Source organism: Buteo buteo, chromosome 9 (assembly GCF_964188355.1).
Source record: "Buteo buteo chromosome 9, bButBut1.hap1.1, whole genome shotgun sequence".
In the NCBI taxonomy this organism is placed as follows: Eukaryota; Metazoa; Chordata; class Aves; order Accipitriformes; family Accipitridae; genus Buteo; species Buteo buteo.
In genome coordinates, this window is record NC_134179.1 from 38711059 (window position 1) to 38730710 (window position 19652).

The 19652-nt window shown below is 42.2% G+C and overlaps 1 protein-coding gene across 3 annotated transcripts in view; it reads right to left on the reverse strand.

The window, feature by feature from the left end:
* Positions 1–13639: 13639 nt before the first annotated feature.
* The window catches only part of PDE10A (phosphodiesterase 10A), a 191439-nt gene continuing 185426 nt past the window's right edge, over positions 13640–19652 (reverse strand). For all 3 annotated transcript variants that reach the window (XM_075036108.1, XM_075036109.1, XM_075036110.1), the window contains exon 22: positions 13640–18291. In XM_075036108.1, coding sequence (XP_074892209.1) covers positions 18174–18291 — 118 coding nt within the window. In that variant the 3' untranslated portion in view covers positions 13640–18173. The remainder of the gene's footprint in view (positions 18292–19652) is intronic.

The following is a 19652-nucleotide window of genomic DNA, read 5'->3' on the forward strand; positions in this document are numbered from 1 at the left end:
TGACCAAAATGGTAGGCTGATTTTCCTAATTTTTCCTGGAAGGTGAGCCATTGATTGATTATTTTTTTTGGGGGGGGGGGGGAGGAGATCGCCATCAAAAAAAATGAAAACTTTTTTGTAACTCATGTTATTATTGTCCTGTGGCTTAGAGAGACACCCAATAAATGAGTCACTGTTGCACTCTGGTGTATTTAGAAGTATTTAGGCTTACGTACACAGATACTCTGGTCCTGCAGGACCTTGTTTCCCTGGAGGGTGAGGCACTGAAGCCCACAGAAGCAGAATTAGGAAGACAAGAGGTTTGTGAGCTGTCTCCAAAAGGACAGGAATTCGGAGGAAAACAATGCAACTCCTTTCAGTGCTGCACTGAGACAAAGGACCAGGCAGCAATCAAGGGGCAGGTTGGTGCTTAGGCCAGCTCTCCATATCTCAGGAAGGTGGACAAGACCTTAAAGCAGCTGCACAACCTGGTAGACACCCACGCAACATATGAAAGAGACTCGAGCCTGCAGGAGGCCACGCTAGAAGGTCAGGGCAGAGCCTGACCTGAACATCCCACACCCCAAACCCAATGGCGCCCCATGAGAAAGGTAATGAAAAAGGCAAGAATACATTTGCATGAATTGCCAGCTTGTGTCAGCATGCCCAAGTGGCATTTGCTCTCAATGCAAGGACATTGCAAGGGCAAGGACATCTTCAATGAGCTAATATTTCCAAGTGGCTCTCACTTCTGTCTCCCTAGTACAGCTTGCTTCACCTCCTCAGGATGGTGACAACCTAATGGGGCTAAAACAGTTTCCTCTTAGACCCTCCTGCATCCCCAGCAAAGCCAGTTTGCACGTCTGCTATATTAGTGGCACACCAGTGCTTTTCCTGGCAAGCTGACCCTGCCCCGTAGTGAACAGGGAGGGCTTGTAGCAAGGGGAGGCTTTGAACCAGCAGTCAACGGTGCTGTTACAGTGACAACCTATGTCCAGCAGTTGTGAAACGGCAGGACATGTTTCTTCATGAAAGGATACAGTCCCTCCACAGAAACGCATGGAACCACTCCCTCTTCATTTCAAACAGTACAAGACACCACTAGTTGAATGCATTAACATTAATAGGAAACGCAAAGAAACCTGGCTACCCTGCTCAATAGGGAAAGGGGTGGAGGAGATCAAAAACGCCAAAGAAGTGAGCTTTTTTCCTTCAGTCATCACTGAAAAGATGAGTAGGTGGCTGGTACAGGTAACATCAGTAAGAAAAAAGTAAATAAATGTTAAAAAACCTAATAGCCTGAATAAGCAGATTAGACAGCACTTAGAGTAATGTATTGCTAATTTGGCTGAACCTGATGAACATCTGTCTAGCACATGTGAAAAACTGCCTGAAACAGTCTCAGACACGTTAGCAGTTACTTTCAAGAAGGACAGCTGGGGGCTGGTGAGGCACCAGTGATGGGAACAGCATGTGTACAGGGTCTGTGTTTAAAAGTGGGAAAGGGAGAAAGGAGACGACTAAAAGTTCAGCAACTTTACCTTCAACTTCCAAAAAGAAAAAAAATTCTGATAAAAGTAAACTTGCTCTAAGCACCCAGATGACAAACAAGGAATTGAATAACAGCCAGTATGATGGTTTAAGAGTGTTAGCGCAGCGAAAAAGCAGTAGCTGTTTCATATTTTGACCTTACTTAGACTTTTGGCATTGTCTTGTGTAGCATTCTTATGAGCAAGCAAAACAAAAAGAAAAAAAAAATCATCTAGATGGAGATAGGCTAGCATGGGTGCAAAATAAAAAAAACAAACAAAACAAAACTCTGTAAATCTATATTCAAAGAGTAGTTCTAAATGTTCTCTGTCCAAATGGAAGAGGTACCAAGCAGTATTATACAGAGATTCATCCTGAATACACATCTAATTTTCCCACCACTTTTGTTTACACTATGAATGATGGAATACACAGTATGCTTGTTAAATTCACAAATGACATGAAATGGAGAGGGCATGCAGATATTCTTAGAGACAGGATTGGAACTGAAAATGCTCTTGATAAATTGGAAAATTCGGAGAACAGCTGGATGAACTTCAATATGTGCAGAAACAAGCAGCTGCCCAGTAGCGAGCAACAGCTGGCTCAGTAGAAAATTATTTAGAAAATATCTGGGGAATATGGTAGATGACATAGTCAGCACAAATCCACAGTGTCAGTACGGTGAGCAAGACAAATGCCATTCTGGGATATCCAGGCTAGTGTTTAACACATAGCAAGTGGGAATAGTCCCATCAGTGCGCCCAGTACAGAAGAGGCTTCAGCCAAATGTTATGCCCAGTTTCAGTCACTGCTCTTCAGGAGAGATTTAGGACAACTGTAGGATTCCAGAAGAGAGTGAGTTAAAATCATAAATGAGAAGAAAATGTATGGGGGTGGAAGAATTTAACTGAGCCTGAAGAAGAGACCAAATGAGGGACATATAGCAGAAAACATGCTTGTAGCATGACTGCAAAGATTTTAGGAGCTCAGGTATAAAAAAACCCACCTCCAGTGTTACAGAGCATGTCTTGCTTTTCCCAGTTTCCAAGTGAGCAGCTTGGGGTGGCCAAAAACAGGCCCCAACTGCTCTTGCTACTCAGGAAAACAGACTAGGGACTCAGACACAGCCAGAAAGTCAAATCCTGACCCAACAACCTAGACAGCATGATAACCCACAGAATCCCCTCGCTATTAAACAGTATTTGAAGCACATATTTAAATGTGATGCAGTCAGAGCCTTGATTTACATATCAAGGAGCAATAAATTTAAGTGGGATTGCCTCACTGAAAGAAGGACCACTGGGGAGAAGTAGGAGAAAGCATGCAGATATGGGCAGGTTTTAGGTAGCACATAGTAAATTTTATAAACTGACATCTAATAAGGCAGAACTATATTGTACCTTCAACAACAATATGATACAAGGAGCAAAGGGGAGGGGGAAAGAAACCATTTAATTTTCTTCTTCTGCCATTCCATGCTTACCTCTGTTTCTTTTTTAATTGCCACTTCTAATTCCAGAACTGTTTAATTGTTCCCATGATTGACCTGTGCTGGAGGAATGGAAACGAGCATGATAATGAAGTTGTGAATTTTCTTCATAAAAACATGCGAGAGAAAGACCATATTGCAACATTGAGTAGAGGAGAAGCAGCACCAGCTGCTAGTGAGAAGGATCTGCCTAGCCAATTATATTCACTCCTCTTTTCTATCTTTAAACAGACACAAAACCCTCTTGTGGAGATTACCGCTATTTGTTCTAGAAACGTAACAGTAGGCTGGCTAGGTATAGGGCAGAAAAGGAGACTAATTTTTTTTCCCATTCAGAATATAGCCTGGGATGGCCCTGAAGGGAACTCTAGAGCTGGGTTGGGATAAGTTCATACTCAAATACTGTCCTTTCATTTCCTCTCTGGGCAGATCACAGTAGTCCGAAAACCTCAACACAGAAGCAGCCTTGAGTTCAGTCCTCATTTAAGCTGAAGCTTTAAGGTCTAAATGGATAGGAGACGAGGCAAAGTACAAGGTAAGGCACAAAGCAGAAGAAAGCAAATTGTCTGTTATAAAATGGTGTTCTTGAACAGTTCAGGAGCAGGAATTCTCTAATTTGTCTCCTTAGTGACTCTGCCAATGAGCAGACAGCAAAGGTGAACACCTCAGGGCCTGTGTTTTCTGCTAGGGGATAGGCGTGCATCCTGTCACTACCATTTCTGGTGGTAAGTGGGAGGCCAATAAGAAAGTGAAAGTTTCCAAAGGCACTGGGCAACATGGCAGGCAGCACAGGCCCTTCCCCTTCCAGGACCATCTCCACTGCAAGTAAGAATAGTCCACTTCTAAAAACCCATCCCACCATGCCTCTACATAATAAAAGAAAATACTGCTCTAAGGAGGAACTAGGTCTTTGATCATGTCTGTATAGCATAAACACAAGCACAAGAGGATGGTAAACTGCATGCTTAACAAAAAGTAGGGGATAGATAAAAAACAGTCTGAGAGACCTTGACAGGCTGGAGGAATGCACGAACAGAAAGCTCTTGAAGGTCAAAAAGGAGAAGTGCAATGTCTACAGCTGGGATGGCCTAACCCCACATGGCTGTACACTCTGGGGGTGAACTGGATAGGTAGCAGCTTTGCAAAAGAGTACTTGAGGGCTCCTTTTGGGAAAGTTGCACAAAAGACAGCAGTGTGCCTTGCGATGAAGGCAGCTAACCACATACTAGGCTACATAAGTAAGTGCACAGCCAGCAAAGGAAAGTGCTTATTCCCCTCTACTCCACACTGGCAGGGACACACCTGGAACACGCTGTCCAGTCTTGGGCCCTATAGAGCAAGCAAGACATGGACAAACTGGAGAGAGTCCCACAGAGGAACACTGAGGTTGCTGAGAGACTGGAGCATGGACCACCCCAGGAGGAACTTTTTTGTATAGCTCATAGATGAGATCACTAAAGAGAGGCAGGAAAGAAATTGCAGTCTCCCACTGCAGTGCGTGGTAGAGAAGAAAGAGCCTCTTCTCAGAGGTGCACAGAGAAAGGGCAAGGGGCCACAGCCACATGTTGCAAGAAGAGAAAAATAAGTTGGACATAAGGAAAAAAAATGTTCACAGCAAGAATAGTTCAGCACTGAAGGATGTGCCCAGAGAAGCTGTGAAATCTCCATCCTTGGAAGTACCTGCACTGGATAAGGTTCTAAGCATCTGATCAAAATTTCTTAGCCCAGCATGGAGAAGGGCTGGACAGGGCAAACTCCAGAGGTGCCTTCTGACTTAACTTTTTCTACGTTCCCAGGAATGTCTTTAAGCTTGCAAATGAAACACTGTAAAGTCAGGCAATAAATACCTTGATGTGCTTCCCCTCATCCTCTGTCTTGTGCATTCAAGCTGTGCACTGCAGGTGGCAGAGAAGCAACAGGAAAGAAGCAGCAGCAGCGTTATTGTAGTCACAGCGCCTGAAGGATGTACGCGAGGTAAGGTCTGTAGGAAGAGGTAATCTCTTTTATTAGAGCAACTGATATAGTTAGAAGAACTTGGATAGGATTTCAGGCACGCAAATGCTTCTTCAGCCCAAAAATAGAACCAGCCCACTTCGGCGCTAAACACAGGTTGAAAACAGTTACTCTGAATTTAGCTAGCTATATTTATCAACTAGACCATCTGAGAGAAAAACCCACATAATTGGCACTTGCAGAGTGGAAGAGAAGTTAACTACATTTTCATCTCTCCTCTTGATATACCTCCTGAGGGAGGCAGAGGGGTATTTTTGCCTACAGAACACGGAGGGTGAAGAGAGGTTTGAAGCATGACAAAGCAGCTCGGTACGGCTGAGCACGGCTTCCCAGGAGTCAGGGGAACTTGGGAGGCACACAGCGAAACACACGCGCGTGTGCCGGAGCCCAGCGTGAGGTTTCGGACGAGGTGACGGAGCAGCGTCTGCCACACCAACCCCTGCTCGCCAGCAGGGACCACGTGGGAGATGCTCGGCTTTTTCTGCTGCGTGGCGAGTCCACACGTGGGCCACAGGCTGGGCGAAGGCCTCGACCGCTGCCTCACCGTGTGCCGAATGTCCCACCCGGCCCTTCAGCCACGGCTGGAACCGGCGCCTCAGCCCTGAGCTGCTCACCTCATCCTCCTGCCGCCACCAGGGCCTGGCAGGGACTTGGGGCCACGTCCACCACGGGCCCAACCGCCTCACCCTGGAGGATGGGTGCTGGGATGGGCAACGCACCCAGCCAGGCTTTTGGGATAGCCCTTTCATCTCCCCGGTTACTTCTTGTGCTAATTACTACTGCTTCTTGCACTAATTACTGTTTTCTCCAGTTTTGTCTAATAATGGCTTGACTGACACTATTTCAAACCTCCACAGACAACCAACACCGTGCATCCCTTGTCTAAAAGCATTAGGTACCAAAGGGAAAAAAAGAGACGGGGGAAAAAAAAAGGCATTTCTTCTGGCATGTCCTATTTTGGTAAATTCTGTCATCCCCCCCCCCTTTCTGTTCCCTCCATGTCTTTAATTAGATTTACTTTCAAAATTTGTCCTGAGTTTATATGTTCCTCACGTAACTAAAGGCCAGTTAATTTGGACGCAGTGCCTAGCTGTTACTTCTTCCCTTCCTCCTCCTCTCCCCCTGCTATCCTTGAATATGGGTGGCACGTTTGCTATTTTCTAGTTCAGTGATGATACCCTTCACCCATTTTTAAAAAGCTTCCAGGCTCGCAGCACCACGCACCAGACCTTTCAACATCCATGCACTGCAACCGTTCAGACCCCACAGAGGCAACCTGAGTGCAGATGAGCCGTCATGGTTCCCGTTCAGACAAGGCTGACTCCTTTCCTCTTGACTTGGTCTCTACCCCTTCCTCCTCCTGCCTCCCTCTCTCCTCCACTCACCCTCATTTGCTTCCCTCCACCTCAAAGAAAAAGCTGTGGCAAAGCAGGTCCAGCTCAAGGCGGCTCAGGAACATGGTGGTAGCAAACCTGAGGCACCCAGTATCCATTTCTGAAGTAACTCCTTTTCCTGGGACACGTGGGCATCCATCTGCTGCTTGAGGGTAGGAGAGGCTGTGGAGGTCCCAGGCCAGCTGTGGGGAGCCAGGAGGAATGCCTACACAGAATATATGATTATTATTTTGGTGTTTCCTGCAGATCTCTGACATTGATCCTCTTCCCGCTGCTTAGTTCCTACTGCCCCTCTTTTCTTCCACTCCCTCACCTTCCTGCAGATGCCTCTGTTTCACTGGTACAATTTCCCTTCCAAGACTCCCTGTCAACATAGCAGTGCAGAGGACCTTGGCCACCACCCTCACCTCCTTGCAGGGTGAGGCTTCATCTACTTCTAAAGAAATTGTGTGACTCAGGTTTTACAAACACAAAGGAGCCGAAGGACCAAGACCTTACATCTAATCCTCCGATAACACTTGGGTTTTCTCCCCACATTGGCTAAATTCAAAAAAACATAGTGCTCTTGTCTGAGGAGATTTCTTTCATTGACAGCACACCAAGTCTTTTCATTATACATAAAAAAATATTTTAAACTTTAAGGAAAGAGGGCTTCCTGCTTTGGTTTGCTGACAGCAGTCAGTGACTGAAGATTTTTAGCCTTGGACTGAGCTCAGGTGTTGGGTGGGTGCAGTGTGGAGGACCAGCAACAGGCCTAATCCAGCAAAACTGAATTCCCATATCCTCACGCAGTCACACCAATTATCTAGTGAGAGACCAAGAAGCAGGATGAAGTCAAGTTATGGGCCTCTCCAGGAATTTCAGGTGATGTGAGTTGACTGTACCAGAAGGACCTTTTACATGGGAAACAGGCTGTAGGCAAGTCTGTACACTCAAAATCATAGAGGGGGCAAAACCATACAGTAAATAATAGCCTGTGAAAGAGGTGAAAGCAAACAAATGATAGGAAGTCTTAAGAGCATGACATCTAGCAAAGCCACAGACAAAATGAGCCTTCATGGGTGTCACACCAGACTTCTGAACCCACATCAAGCTGTTGAATCAAAATGTAGTCAAGCTGATGACATAGTGAGAGTGCATGAGAAATAAAGTGGAAGATAACCTTTCCCTGACAGATAGCAATAGGCACATGTCTGATTGGCTTTAGGACCATGAACAAGGCCCCATCTTCTTTGCACAGTTGTCCCATCACATATGCATTACCTTGAAAATCCCATAATTTTTTTCTGGTGCAGGTAGAAAGGAAGAACTACAAAAAAAACCAAACCCACCTAACAACCATACTGATGCTTGTATGTTAATCCTACAAGCATGCCTAATGAAATCCATTTCTCCAGAAGTTTGAGTAATATCAGACTGCATGCCTGATTCTTGACAAGCTAGATGACAACTACTTTAGTAAACATCGAGCACAGCACTGGTCATCACACCTGCCTGACTCAAAAGGCTGTCCTAAGTTTGACATCCATCCTGAAGACTGGCACACAGCAGCTCGACCTCTTCCTTCCAAAGGATCTCTGGTTTATGCTCAGGAGTCACAAAGCAGTCGGACCCAGTTATAGTTTAGAATAAACATGAAACCTCCCATCTGCACCTAGCAGTGATCATCCCCAGCCAGCATTCCTATGTACAGTGACCACAAATCGAGCTAAGTCAATATTGCGTTGTTACTAGCCAAAAATGTAGGCACAAAGCAGCAAAGCCTCTCTTCTGAGCTATTGCTCCTGCTCCTCAAATTATGTTTGTGTAAGGGGAAAAGAAACGGTAGCATTCCTTCCATTACTGTTGGTGCTACAGTGGGACTTTTGTTTGCAGTGAACAACAGAAAAGCCTGCCAAGAAATCAGATCTATTCCTACAAGTTTTATGGCTATTATCTCTCCCCTCAAATGCCCTGAAATGCAAATATCTCATGGTTGTTATGTACTTTGTCACAGTCATGAGTTCCATTTACTTTAATTTCATATTGTTATTACATAAAAAGACACAATCTACCAGAGGGCAGGGGGTCCATTTAAAGGGTCAGATGTATTTGCTCTGCAAGCCTCGGCGAGGACCCCAAACCAGACTACTGCAGCTGGAGTGACCTCATGCTCAGATCCATGGAGCAGCTCAGAGGTTGCAAAGGCCCATTGCATTGAGCAGAGGCAGCCCTATGGTGTATGGACGAGGCAGGATGAGGGCAGACTCTCAGGTGTCTCTGGCACAGAACCAGGCTGGATGCTGTGTTGAGCCAGATGTGTAATCTGGGCTGTGTAGTGGGCCCGGGCAGGCTCAGACAGGTACCTGTGTCAAAGGCAAGATCCAAAGCTGGGGAATAGGGACAAACAGCATCTGCACTGTTAGAATAGGTCTTGTGAGGTCACTACCAACCATCACTAATTACACTGCTACCTTCAGAGGCTAAATGGACATTGTACTTTAGGGACTGACGAAGATTTCGGCGCTCACACCTGTCCCAACCACCCTCTAAGACTGGTCTTTATGAAAGGAGTCAGCAGGAGCTTTCTTTGAAAATCCTCCATGAACACAGCCAGGATCCAGCTCCAATTTTTCCACATGGACCAGGACAGAGCTGAAGGCTCTAGGGTGCAGAGGGGAAACAGCAGGAAGCTGAGGGAAGCTTACCATAGGACTGGGATAATTCGAACCTGTCTGCTGTGCAGGGCAGGCTTTATACAAATGACAAAATGGAGCCCTTAAATACAGCCCATCCATCAGAAAGTGTTTACAGGATCTGGGGACAGCACCACAGTCCAGCTATTCAACAGTCACAGCATTAAGTCTCATCAGAACCACTGGGAAGGCTGGTGTCAACACCAGCAGGCTCCAGGATTAAAGAAAGTTTCTAAACTTAAATCCTTAAACAGAACCAGAAGTCCTTAACAAGTCAACATCTAAGACCATTTTTAAATATGTGCTACTTAGTTTTTTGTCTCCATCCCAGTTTCATAGTCACACTTTTGTCCCAGAAATATAACGTTTATATAGTCCAAAGCATCGCTGCACTCAGTCTTGAAACCCAGACTTAATCTGTTAAGAATCATTGTTCCCTGCTGCAGACAGAGGTAAAATATCTCTACATAATGCATCTTAAACAGGAGAAAACAAGGTAAGCCCAGACTTGTTCTGAAACACTGCAGGCAAGTTGCATTGTTTAGTTTGTGTATTAGGAATGCCAAAAATAAAAGTCTTCTGGTATTCATACAGTATGTGAGGCTTCAATAGATCTTATACTTTTACCATAGTTCTAAAGTCAAAGTTTAAGATGTAAAGCACAGTCTGATATCTTAGGTGGCTTTCCAGCAATGTCAGACTAGACCTCCCACTCCCTGGTGCCTTCATTCTCCTCCCATAAAGCTTTTGAATGTATTGGCTGATTTCATCCAAACTTTAGAAGGGAACAGTCTCAAAAATAACAAAGTTCCACGTTTTATAAAACAGGTGGCTGTTTAGAGAGAGGACGGGGGTCCACCCCATAACTTTTCATTCTGTTGGCCAGTTTCTACAGAATATGGGATTCTGTGTATCACAGCCAAAGCACAGCAAGAGATGGATTGTAATAGGAAAGAGAGGAGAATTTCAAAGTTACGTGTAAAGAAAGCAGAAAACCTAACTTAATTTTTTAAACCTCAGAATAATAATGCAAACCCATAGGAACCCAGGCTTCATCGCCCCTGTGGGTCAGAGGAATACCTGTTTGGGAACACAGTGCTGGCTCAGGCCCTTCGGGGAGGATTTCACATCAGCTCTGCTCCTGTGGATTCCACCAGTTAATGTCGCTGGGAGCGGAGATGAGCAACACCATGGGCTCCTGTCCCAAAGTCTTTTCAGCACAGGGGTATATTTGGTTTGGTTGTGTCTACTGCTTGTTGTTTTGGTGATTGGCAGAGATCGCTTTACCAGTGATACTTACCTCTTCCTTGTCAAACAGAGAGGGCTCACAGTCACACTGAGCACCCTCCGATCCTATTAACGCAGTGACAGTGATGTGCAGAACAGTTCCTGGGTTAGATTGCTCTGGACAGCCAGTGCTAAATGAGGTGCAGTACCACAGAGGCATATGCGACTGCAAGAGAGAAAAGTTAACTGCAGCTTTCCTAAAGCTTTCCCGGTCCTACCAACGCCCCATTTCCAACAAGCTGGGGATCTGCCACATGCTAAAAGTAGTTGAGAAACTTATTTCTCAACATTGCAGCCTTTAAAACACCAATGTTTTGCTTTTTGTAGTTTATTTTTCGTAGTTTAGTTCTGAAGTCTGTTTCTGTGTGTTCCCGACCTGTTGTAAGTGTTGAGACTATATTATTCCCAACAATTATAATAGCTATTTGGAGTCTGTATAACCTGGAGAAGTAGTATCCAGGTGGTTTATGATCAAGTTAAATGCAACTATCCTCAGAGTAAAAAATTTTTTTTTCAAAATATCACTCACTCTAATGGAGTTTTCAGAAGCACTTCCCTCTCGCCATTTTTCGGCATGTAGAAATTTTAGCATGCTACATTTTTCTCCTAGGCTAATTGTGTTTGAAACAGACATTGAATGCAACGTGGGTATAGTGCTGGAGAACACTACAGGCTGTGGGATAATCACGCATTTTAAAAATGCATGCTTTTATGTACAGGCACATGAAAAAACATGTGAAAGGTTTGCACCAACCTTGTAGGGTCATGTGGAGAATTACACAGTTCATAGTTGGTTTCTAATCTTATTGCAGAATGTGGCATGTTCTTTTTTTTTTTTTTCCTTGAGGTGAAAGTAACACTAGGGAAACAGATGTTCCCAACCAGTGTACATCCAGGATAACTTGTTGAGACAGGCTCTAGAAAGGAAGAGAATTCAGTCTGCCCCAGCCCATCCTCTCTCTCTGCTGAGGTTACCAGTGTCCCCCTCAATCCAGGACAAGCATGGCAGTAACGTCACTTAATGAAGGAGAAAACATGGGTTACAGCCATCACCCTACCCCATAAAGATCACAGAATAGAGGCTTCCAGGCTGTGTCAACCTCATTAGCCTTGACTGCGGCAGCACAAACATTAAATTACACCATTCTCAGTTACAGGACTCTCATTTAAAAAGTAGAGTTGTTACTAAAACACAGTGAAACAGTTAGTGACAAGTCATTGACACAAAGCCTTCCCACATCTGCAAAAGAAATAATGTTCTGCTTGACTTCCCATGATATGGTTTATATCAACGACTTAACTGAAAAAGATGACACAGATCCTCTCTTGGTACACGTTCCAGTTGAAAAAATGTGGGGGAAAAAAAAAAAATCTTTTCTGTTTACTGTGTGGATGTCTGCCATGGCATTTCCCGTAGCATCAATATTCCTGGGGAGGGGGAACTCTATCAGTGTCAGAAGTGTTTCATCAGACTAAGGTTAGATACAAAACAGAAATGGAAGCTCAAGCAAAATTCTGCAAAAACCTCTGCTCTGTTTTACTGCCACTATGAGACAGCAGCAAAAAGAGTAAGATACATGACTGGCTTCATCTGTGACGTAGGCTATGCAGGATCAACTAAATTCAGGAAATTGGTAAAAGGTTTTGCAAATGAAAAACCCTCTTGATCTCACTCTGTAGTCCTTTCTTATCACTTCCTAACCAGCTCCATAATACAGGTTCAGAAGAAAAGCACCAGGATCCGCAAACACATTCATTTCAACTATACCAATTCTGCGTAGAGACACTGTCCAAAGCACTTCAGAAAGCTCTTCTGCATGATAAGCGTTACAAGACACTGCTATGAGACGGAGGGTGATTCTGTACGAGGCAAGTCAGGGCAAAACTTACCGTGCAGGAAGACTGGGGAGCTGAGACTAGAAATCAGCCTCCCTACTTTAGGCTAGCCAGTGGGTGAGAGAAGCTGTCCCTATATCCAGAGCCTTTCATTTTAGTTCCACCCTCACCTTACCCTGACACACCACAGCATTTACTTTGTTCGAGGCTTTTCAGGTACATAATACTGCATGCAACCTATTACTCTCAGGGCACAAAGAAACTAAGGTCTGCTTTCCACAATTCCAGCCCATTAACTCAGTATTTGGTACGCACCCTGTTCTCTGTGCTTTACACGAACCTTGGAAACAAAGCCCTGCAGAAATTTCTGCTTCATCACAACAGCTAGCCCTAGCAGTATGTCCCTTGCAGCAAACAGAGCTTTCTGGAGGGGCTGGTCACAACAGCACAAACCCAAGTATATTTTGTAAAACTTGTTTGTGACAACAGCATGCAGTAGTTAAACTGAAACAGTTGCCCTGGAAACCTGCTTCTGGCCAAGTCGTCTTAGCAATGCTAAGTTCCTTCAGTGAGGAGGGAGATCAGGAACATCTGGAGACCATGCTGAGAACTAGAGACAGGACTCAGGTTGAATGCTCTAGCCCAGGCTCAACATCTTTCTCTGAGAACGGAAGGGTCCTGCAGAGTCATAAGGACACAAGGCCACCTTGAGGTCTACAAATGGTGGATACCCTGTTTACTGAGCATGAACAGTACAAGAGATCTTTGAAGCAAATCAATGTATTAGGTAGATAAATACACAGGATTTTTTTTTCATCATTTTTTTCACCTATTTTATAAATATCTGCTAATGTGTTGTTCAGAATTTTGCTTTACAGTTCCCTGAACGTACCTTGTATTTTCAGGGTATTGACAGCTGTCAAAGCCCTATATTGCTTTGAACTAGCAAACCTTAAAAATTTAGGCGCAGGATTATTTTTTTACAGTTCAGCATCTGCGTATCTCCATAATTCCCAAAAGGTAGCAAATAATTCTGCACTAGCTGCACTGCTGTTTGACAGCGGCAAAGCAAGGGTCTGTGTGGAAGTGCCTGTCAACAGCAAGGTAAGCTCTCCAGCAGCAGGAGGGCACACGGGAAAGTGGATCCCTTTGCAGTTTGTGACAGTGTGAACTTGAAATAGGTGATAAAAAAAAGAAAAAAAAAAATCTTTTTTTTTTTTTGTAAAAAAAGAATGAACTTACGTTGGGAAAACACACCATAAGCAGTAAACTGCAACTACAGGGAAAAACAGGCACTACCTTTTTAAAGGACTCCGTTACGTTTTGAATCCCTTTCTCCTGTGGTTTACTTGTGGTATAAACATACATATACACACACACACTTCCCATCCCTCACTTCCACTTCCAATAATAGCAAAAATAAACATGAAAAATAATATTAAAAAACTCTGTATTCAGTAATATTCACACCAAAGTATATGTATAGATATATCCATTAAAATTATGAACATTTCTAAATATATTTTATGTATCATACATATATTTATATGTATAATTACATATCCACAGAAGTAGTCTTGCTGTGCTAAAGCCAGCAGTAAAAGCAAAACCAGGTTTCACAATAGGACACCCATATATGCATAATGTACTGGCTGTTTGGTTTGTGAATTTATTTACAACTGAACTATATCATAATAAATGCTCACTGTTCTATTGTACAAACGTAATAGTAAAGGTTTAGGTTTGTTTTTTAAATACAAAGACTGCAAATGAATACATGAAAAAAATTACACACCATGTACAGTATTTATAATTTATAAATGCAAAGTTAAGACCTCTTTAAATTATTGCACTTGCATATTTTTTACAAAGATAGTTTATATGTATCATATATATATATATGTGTGTGTAAATATATATATATATAAAACAAATTTTTCAGCTCACTAAATGTAGTAAAGTTGAATGTTGTTACCTTGAAGTTCGTTCTTCTTCACATAACAGCCCAACCTGAATTTTGAATATATATGAATCTACTCTACAAATCAGTTTGATCTACCCTAGAAAGCAGTCTGTTATTTTAGTTTTTTTTGACAGAGTATACACCCGTATTACAATCGAGCACAGTTTTTGGTCAGAAAGCAAAACAAGAGTTATGATGTGCCTTTGCTAAATTGGGATATATAAGCTAAAATTTGAACATGAACTTCCTTGTAGTAGTGTGCAGAAAGCCTTTTCTGTGTTTAGAATGAACAAATTAATTGTTCCACTTCACAGAACTGTACCTATATCACAGTGTTTGAGGCAAATGCATTATTTCAAGAGGGTCATAATTGTTTTGAGCATCTAACAATCTCTATTTTTTAACAATAATAGTGCTATTTGCTATCCCTACAATTTTAACTTTTAACTTAAATTTTAGTTTTAATTTAGAATGCTCTAAAGGCAGTCACAGCAAACTGATCATACTGTTCTAATTTTAAACACATGAAAGAAGTCTGTGCCACATGAAAAGATGAATACCACACCGCACATCCCCTCCAATGTAAATATGTTTTATCATATACTCCAACTACAAAATCCCATTGCATTTCTCTAATGGTCAGTTACAAAAAAAAATAATACTGCTGTGAGTTGAACCATTACAGCAGAATGTTGCACTAGCATATAAAATTCATAGATTAATTATAACAATGGAGTTTTTGTCAGTGCTGTAATAAAATATGCAGCATCTCAGATGAGTATCATGCTATGTCAACTATTTTTCTCACTTAGTGCATACCTTTCAGGCACCATTTCGTAACACGTTAGAAATGCTCAGGTATGGCTTCAAACAGTCCTTTTACCATTACCAGGCTTAGAGGGGAAAAGCAATTGGAATTATTAACAAAAACAATGCAGTTCTAGGAGCATAAAGTCTAACGCTTCCAGGAAAGAAGAGATGTTAGGTTTTTTATACATTCTTGTTGCTCTTGGGCAAGATCAGTTTTAGCAGGATAAAAATGCAAGCAAGAACAGCTTTTGGCAGTTTAGCTTAACGAGCCAGACGTCTTACAGATCTAGATGTCTTACTCTATTTGTGAGTTCAAGTCCAGAGTTTTGAACAATTAAATCTCAATGTACTTGAGCCATGAAATTCAAATGTGGCTTCGAAGTTTTAGGTTTTGGTGGGTTTGACTTTGGAAGTGTGGGTGTAATTTTGTTTCTACAAAAAATTTACACATCTGAATCTGTACTCTGTAAATGCTAAGCCAGACTAAATTTGCTTAGAAAATACAGCCCCTTGTGGCTATTTTTGTTGGTCTAGGTGCTGACAAAGAGTAACATTTTGTCACGACCTTTCTCCTTTTACACACCAGGAAAACAAACCAAACCACAACAACTGGAGCCAACATTTTTAATTCTAATGGACGTGATACTATGGCAAACGTATCTTATGTGGTTTGGATAATGTTATATCAGAAACAATACCTGACTGACTTGATACATTAATAGTATAATTTACTGCTAATCTGACAAATTTGCTAGGGAAACTTATTCTGTATCAGTACTTATAAACTTCAAAACCTAAAATATTGTGTGATACTCCCAAATATTTTGAATGGTAAGCAACAGAACTGGTGAAGTTATCTTTACTGTCAATGAGTAAAAGGTGAATTAAAAGCTTTCCATACACGCAGACACAGTGTGATAAGGAATATTTTTGCAATGCTTGTAAGATCAGCATTCAAAGCAACAGAATACCAGCAAATATACTTAACTCATGAAGGAAAAACACTCCATCCAGTTGTTGGGGTATCTGAATTTCAGGAAGTATTTTTGTAGTCACCATAGATTTTTTTGATAATTTCCATGTAAATTAGGAACCATGGATTGTGTCTCAAGCACTTAGCGGATGAAAGGTTGCATCTGCGTGATTTAGTTAGAACTGCTAAGGAGTAAAGCAGAGGACACAGCATGAGATACTATTCCTTCTACTTTGGTGTCATTCTTTCCTGTCATTTTCTTTTGTTCCAAAATAGTTTGCTGTGGTTAACAATGAATTTCTGCACTTAGAATTGGTAAAGCAAACTGAAAAAAATTATGCGGCTGCTGCTGGGTAACCTGTATCATACAAATAACATAACTTCATATTGAATTCTCAACCTCTGGGATATCTATGTACTGCAAAGGCTTAGATGCATTTATACGTTATGCGATTACGTATCACATACTGTAAAGGTGTACAGATACTGCTATGTGCTCGACCATAACAGAAGGCAGAACTCAAGAGTCCGAGTCATTTACATGAAACCCCTAAGATGGCATGCTTATTAGAGCAATACAGCTCAACAGACATGAGATGGAAAAAGAGAACCTGTGTTCTGTCTTTAAGTCCCTACCATTATTTGTTGCCGTTACACAAATGGCTGTGTTATCACGGAACCACTACAAGAGTGTCTTATCTGTGAAAAAGCATATAATGCAACATAGGCTGTATGTGAATGGTACGCAAAGACTGTATTTTCACCTACTGCGTGGATCAACATGAAGATTTTTTCCTCATTATTTTTAAGAGAAAGATGAAGGCAAATTAAGTGTTGTTGAAACATACTCTGTACAATTGCACTAAATTTAAAAGAGTGGCATTAAATGTAAGGTCTTAAAGTCTGTGCATAAGTTTGTAAGGCTGAAGCCTAAGTCAGCACAGAACTGTAAACACACTATTTTAGAGTACTTTTCTTCAGTCAGCTATTCTTTCACTAAGATAGGCAGTTCTAAGCCTGGGAATTTTGCTGAACTAGGGGAAAAAAAAGCAAACAGATACATGGAGAAGTTTCCTAATTTCACTCCTCTTGGGATGGGGGAAAAGAGCAGTAGAAGACATGCAGTGTTACTGTGCAACACAAAAGCTAGTCAATACAAAACCATTTTTGATTTATTGTGATGGTACCACAATCCCTCTTATCAGACCTGATTTTTCTGACAAGGCTTTTGTTCCCAGCAGATAGCATACTTCAGGTATGTCTCTAATACTTTATAAATACAACTCAGCAGGTAGAAATAAAAATGATGACTTTACTTAATTGTGACCTAGGCAAGGAAATCTTTGCTGTCACCTTTAAATTTTAATCTGATACTTCTGTCACTATGGATACAAAAACTCCAACCTGAAACTCTCTTTCATATTGGAGATAAATATCCAGTACTTCCAGTGTTTTGAGGGAGGAGTTGTCTAGGTTTATAAATCATTCTGAAGAACAAAGCACCGTCACTAGTTCTTTCAACGTTTGCCTTGCCGTGTGAATGACAGACAATTTGCGTCATGATGCTTAATGAAGTACTTCAAAACTTTAACCTGAATGTTTGTTTTCCTTTAGTTTGCAGCAAGAGAATTCACTGTAACCTAAGCATGAATTATAGTCTCCAAGGATTCTGCTGGAGTTCAAACTGATTACAAGTAGATCACACATAAACATTCACAATAGCAATGGGTATATTGTTCTATTTATAGCCAAGAACTCCCAAGTGACACTGGTGTTAAAGCCAGCCACAGTACGGTATAATAAAAGTACCATTGAAACCCTTACTAGAAAGATACAATTTAGAAGTACCCCCTAAGATTTTCCCCCACCCGCCCCATCAGTTTTAAATTAAGGCCTCAGCAATGTAGCCCATGAGATAAGTCTTTTATATTCACAAGTCGTAAGTTCTCTTTTGATAGCTGACTCCAAAACATCTGGGTTGTCATTTTCCCTCTGTTCTCGTCGTGTCACTGGTGTAGGTCAGGAGGTTGGCTGCCAGAGTCATTTAGCCGAGGTAACTCCATGGGCGTTACCGTCCTAGGCAGATTGGCTTCTTAGTTAGCATTTTGTAGCTTTTCTTCTTCCTTCCCCCCTCCCCCCAAATAAAAATGAAACAAAACAAAAAACAACCCCCAAAACAAGAAGGGATGCTTTTCAGGTTGAAGCAATCCATTGCTGCTGTTCAGTCATCGATCTTCACAGGAAGCGAATCTGAGGTCCCAGGAGCAAGGGACTGCGAGGGAATCCATACAGAGGCTTCCTCACCTCTTGTTACTTTCTCCCATTGGTTGAGATTGTCCCTGGAGGTACAAAAAAGTCAGAGGTAAAGCACTGTTCGTAAGTTTACTAGGACTTCTTCCTAACAATACTGTCTGCTCTACTATACCTTGAGATGTAGCTTTATGCTGCATGCAAGCACCTGTATGTAATCAAGCTTTTATCATCTTTACATTATTTCATCCTTCACCTTCAGTTATCCCATTTTCTAATTCTGTGTGGCTCGTATACATGTTGAATGTATATAAGCCCACAGCATTCCTTCCCCAGAACAAGCCCTGGAGCTAGAGGCTAGTACCTGCCTCCATTACAAATTTCTAGCCCTCACAGCTGCAGAGAAAACCCAGCTGTGACCCAAGACAGACATGTCTGCAGAGACTCTGAAACAGCAATCTGGAGACAAGCGGCCTTCCTCCCTTCGGACTTCAGGGATTTTACCGCAGCATACTTTGGCCCTTTTCAAAACCACCACCGAGATCAGGACTCTTGCCAGGAAACTCGCTTCATTGGAAACCACAGAAGCGCATTAAGCTTTCTGAAACTCCCGCACGTGGGCTGCCCGATAAGTGTATAAAATGTCACATGCCAACATCAGAGTATCACCTTTCAATTACTAATGTGGTGATCATAGTGTCAATCTACTAAATTTAAAGAGTACCCCTTCCTCAAGACAGAAATTTTTTTTAGTGTCTCACAGCTTGGCCAACCCCCAAGTCCAAATTTTGGTTCGCAAGCCGTAACATGATGTAATGTTCTACAGATCTGAAGCTCAGACCCATACAGACCCATAATCTTACTCGCTGTACACTAGTACCACTCCGGTGACTTGGAAGTCTATGTTGATGATATCCAACAGTGGATCATACTCGCAACCTATGGCTAAATCTAGCATTCAGTCTTCAAATACTGAAAGAGTGACCTCAACTGTTCAATTCCATATTATCAGATACCTAGTTACTAAAGCAACAGTTCTTAGAAGTCTTCAGTAAACAAACAGGACGGTAAAAGTACTAAGGTCCTACATGTTGTGTGTCATATTATCTTATTACATCGGCATTTATGTGGCAAAGCTCTTCTGATTTTTATGTCACAGCTTTCCCGAAACAGTTGATAAAACAGCAAATAATGAGCTGGAAAGACAGAGAACAGGTAAGAAAAGAAAATGTCGCATTTTCTGGGGATGAGGAAAGGCAGGATCTGATGGAGTCTACCGAAAAAAGCTGGTGCCATTTAGGGGAACACCTCCACCATTTTCTGCAGCAGATGGAAACCTGCTCTACCAGTGCTCCCGGCCAACTGGAAGTCATGAAGCCAGCGCAAATACGGTGCTGAATCTCAGCTTATACAATCGGGCACTAAGGATCAGAACAACTGAACCGTCACT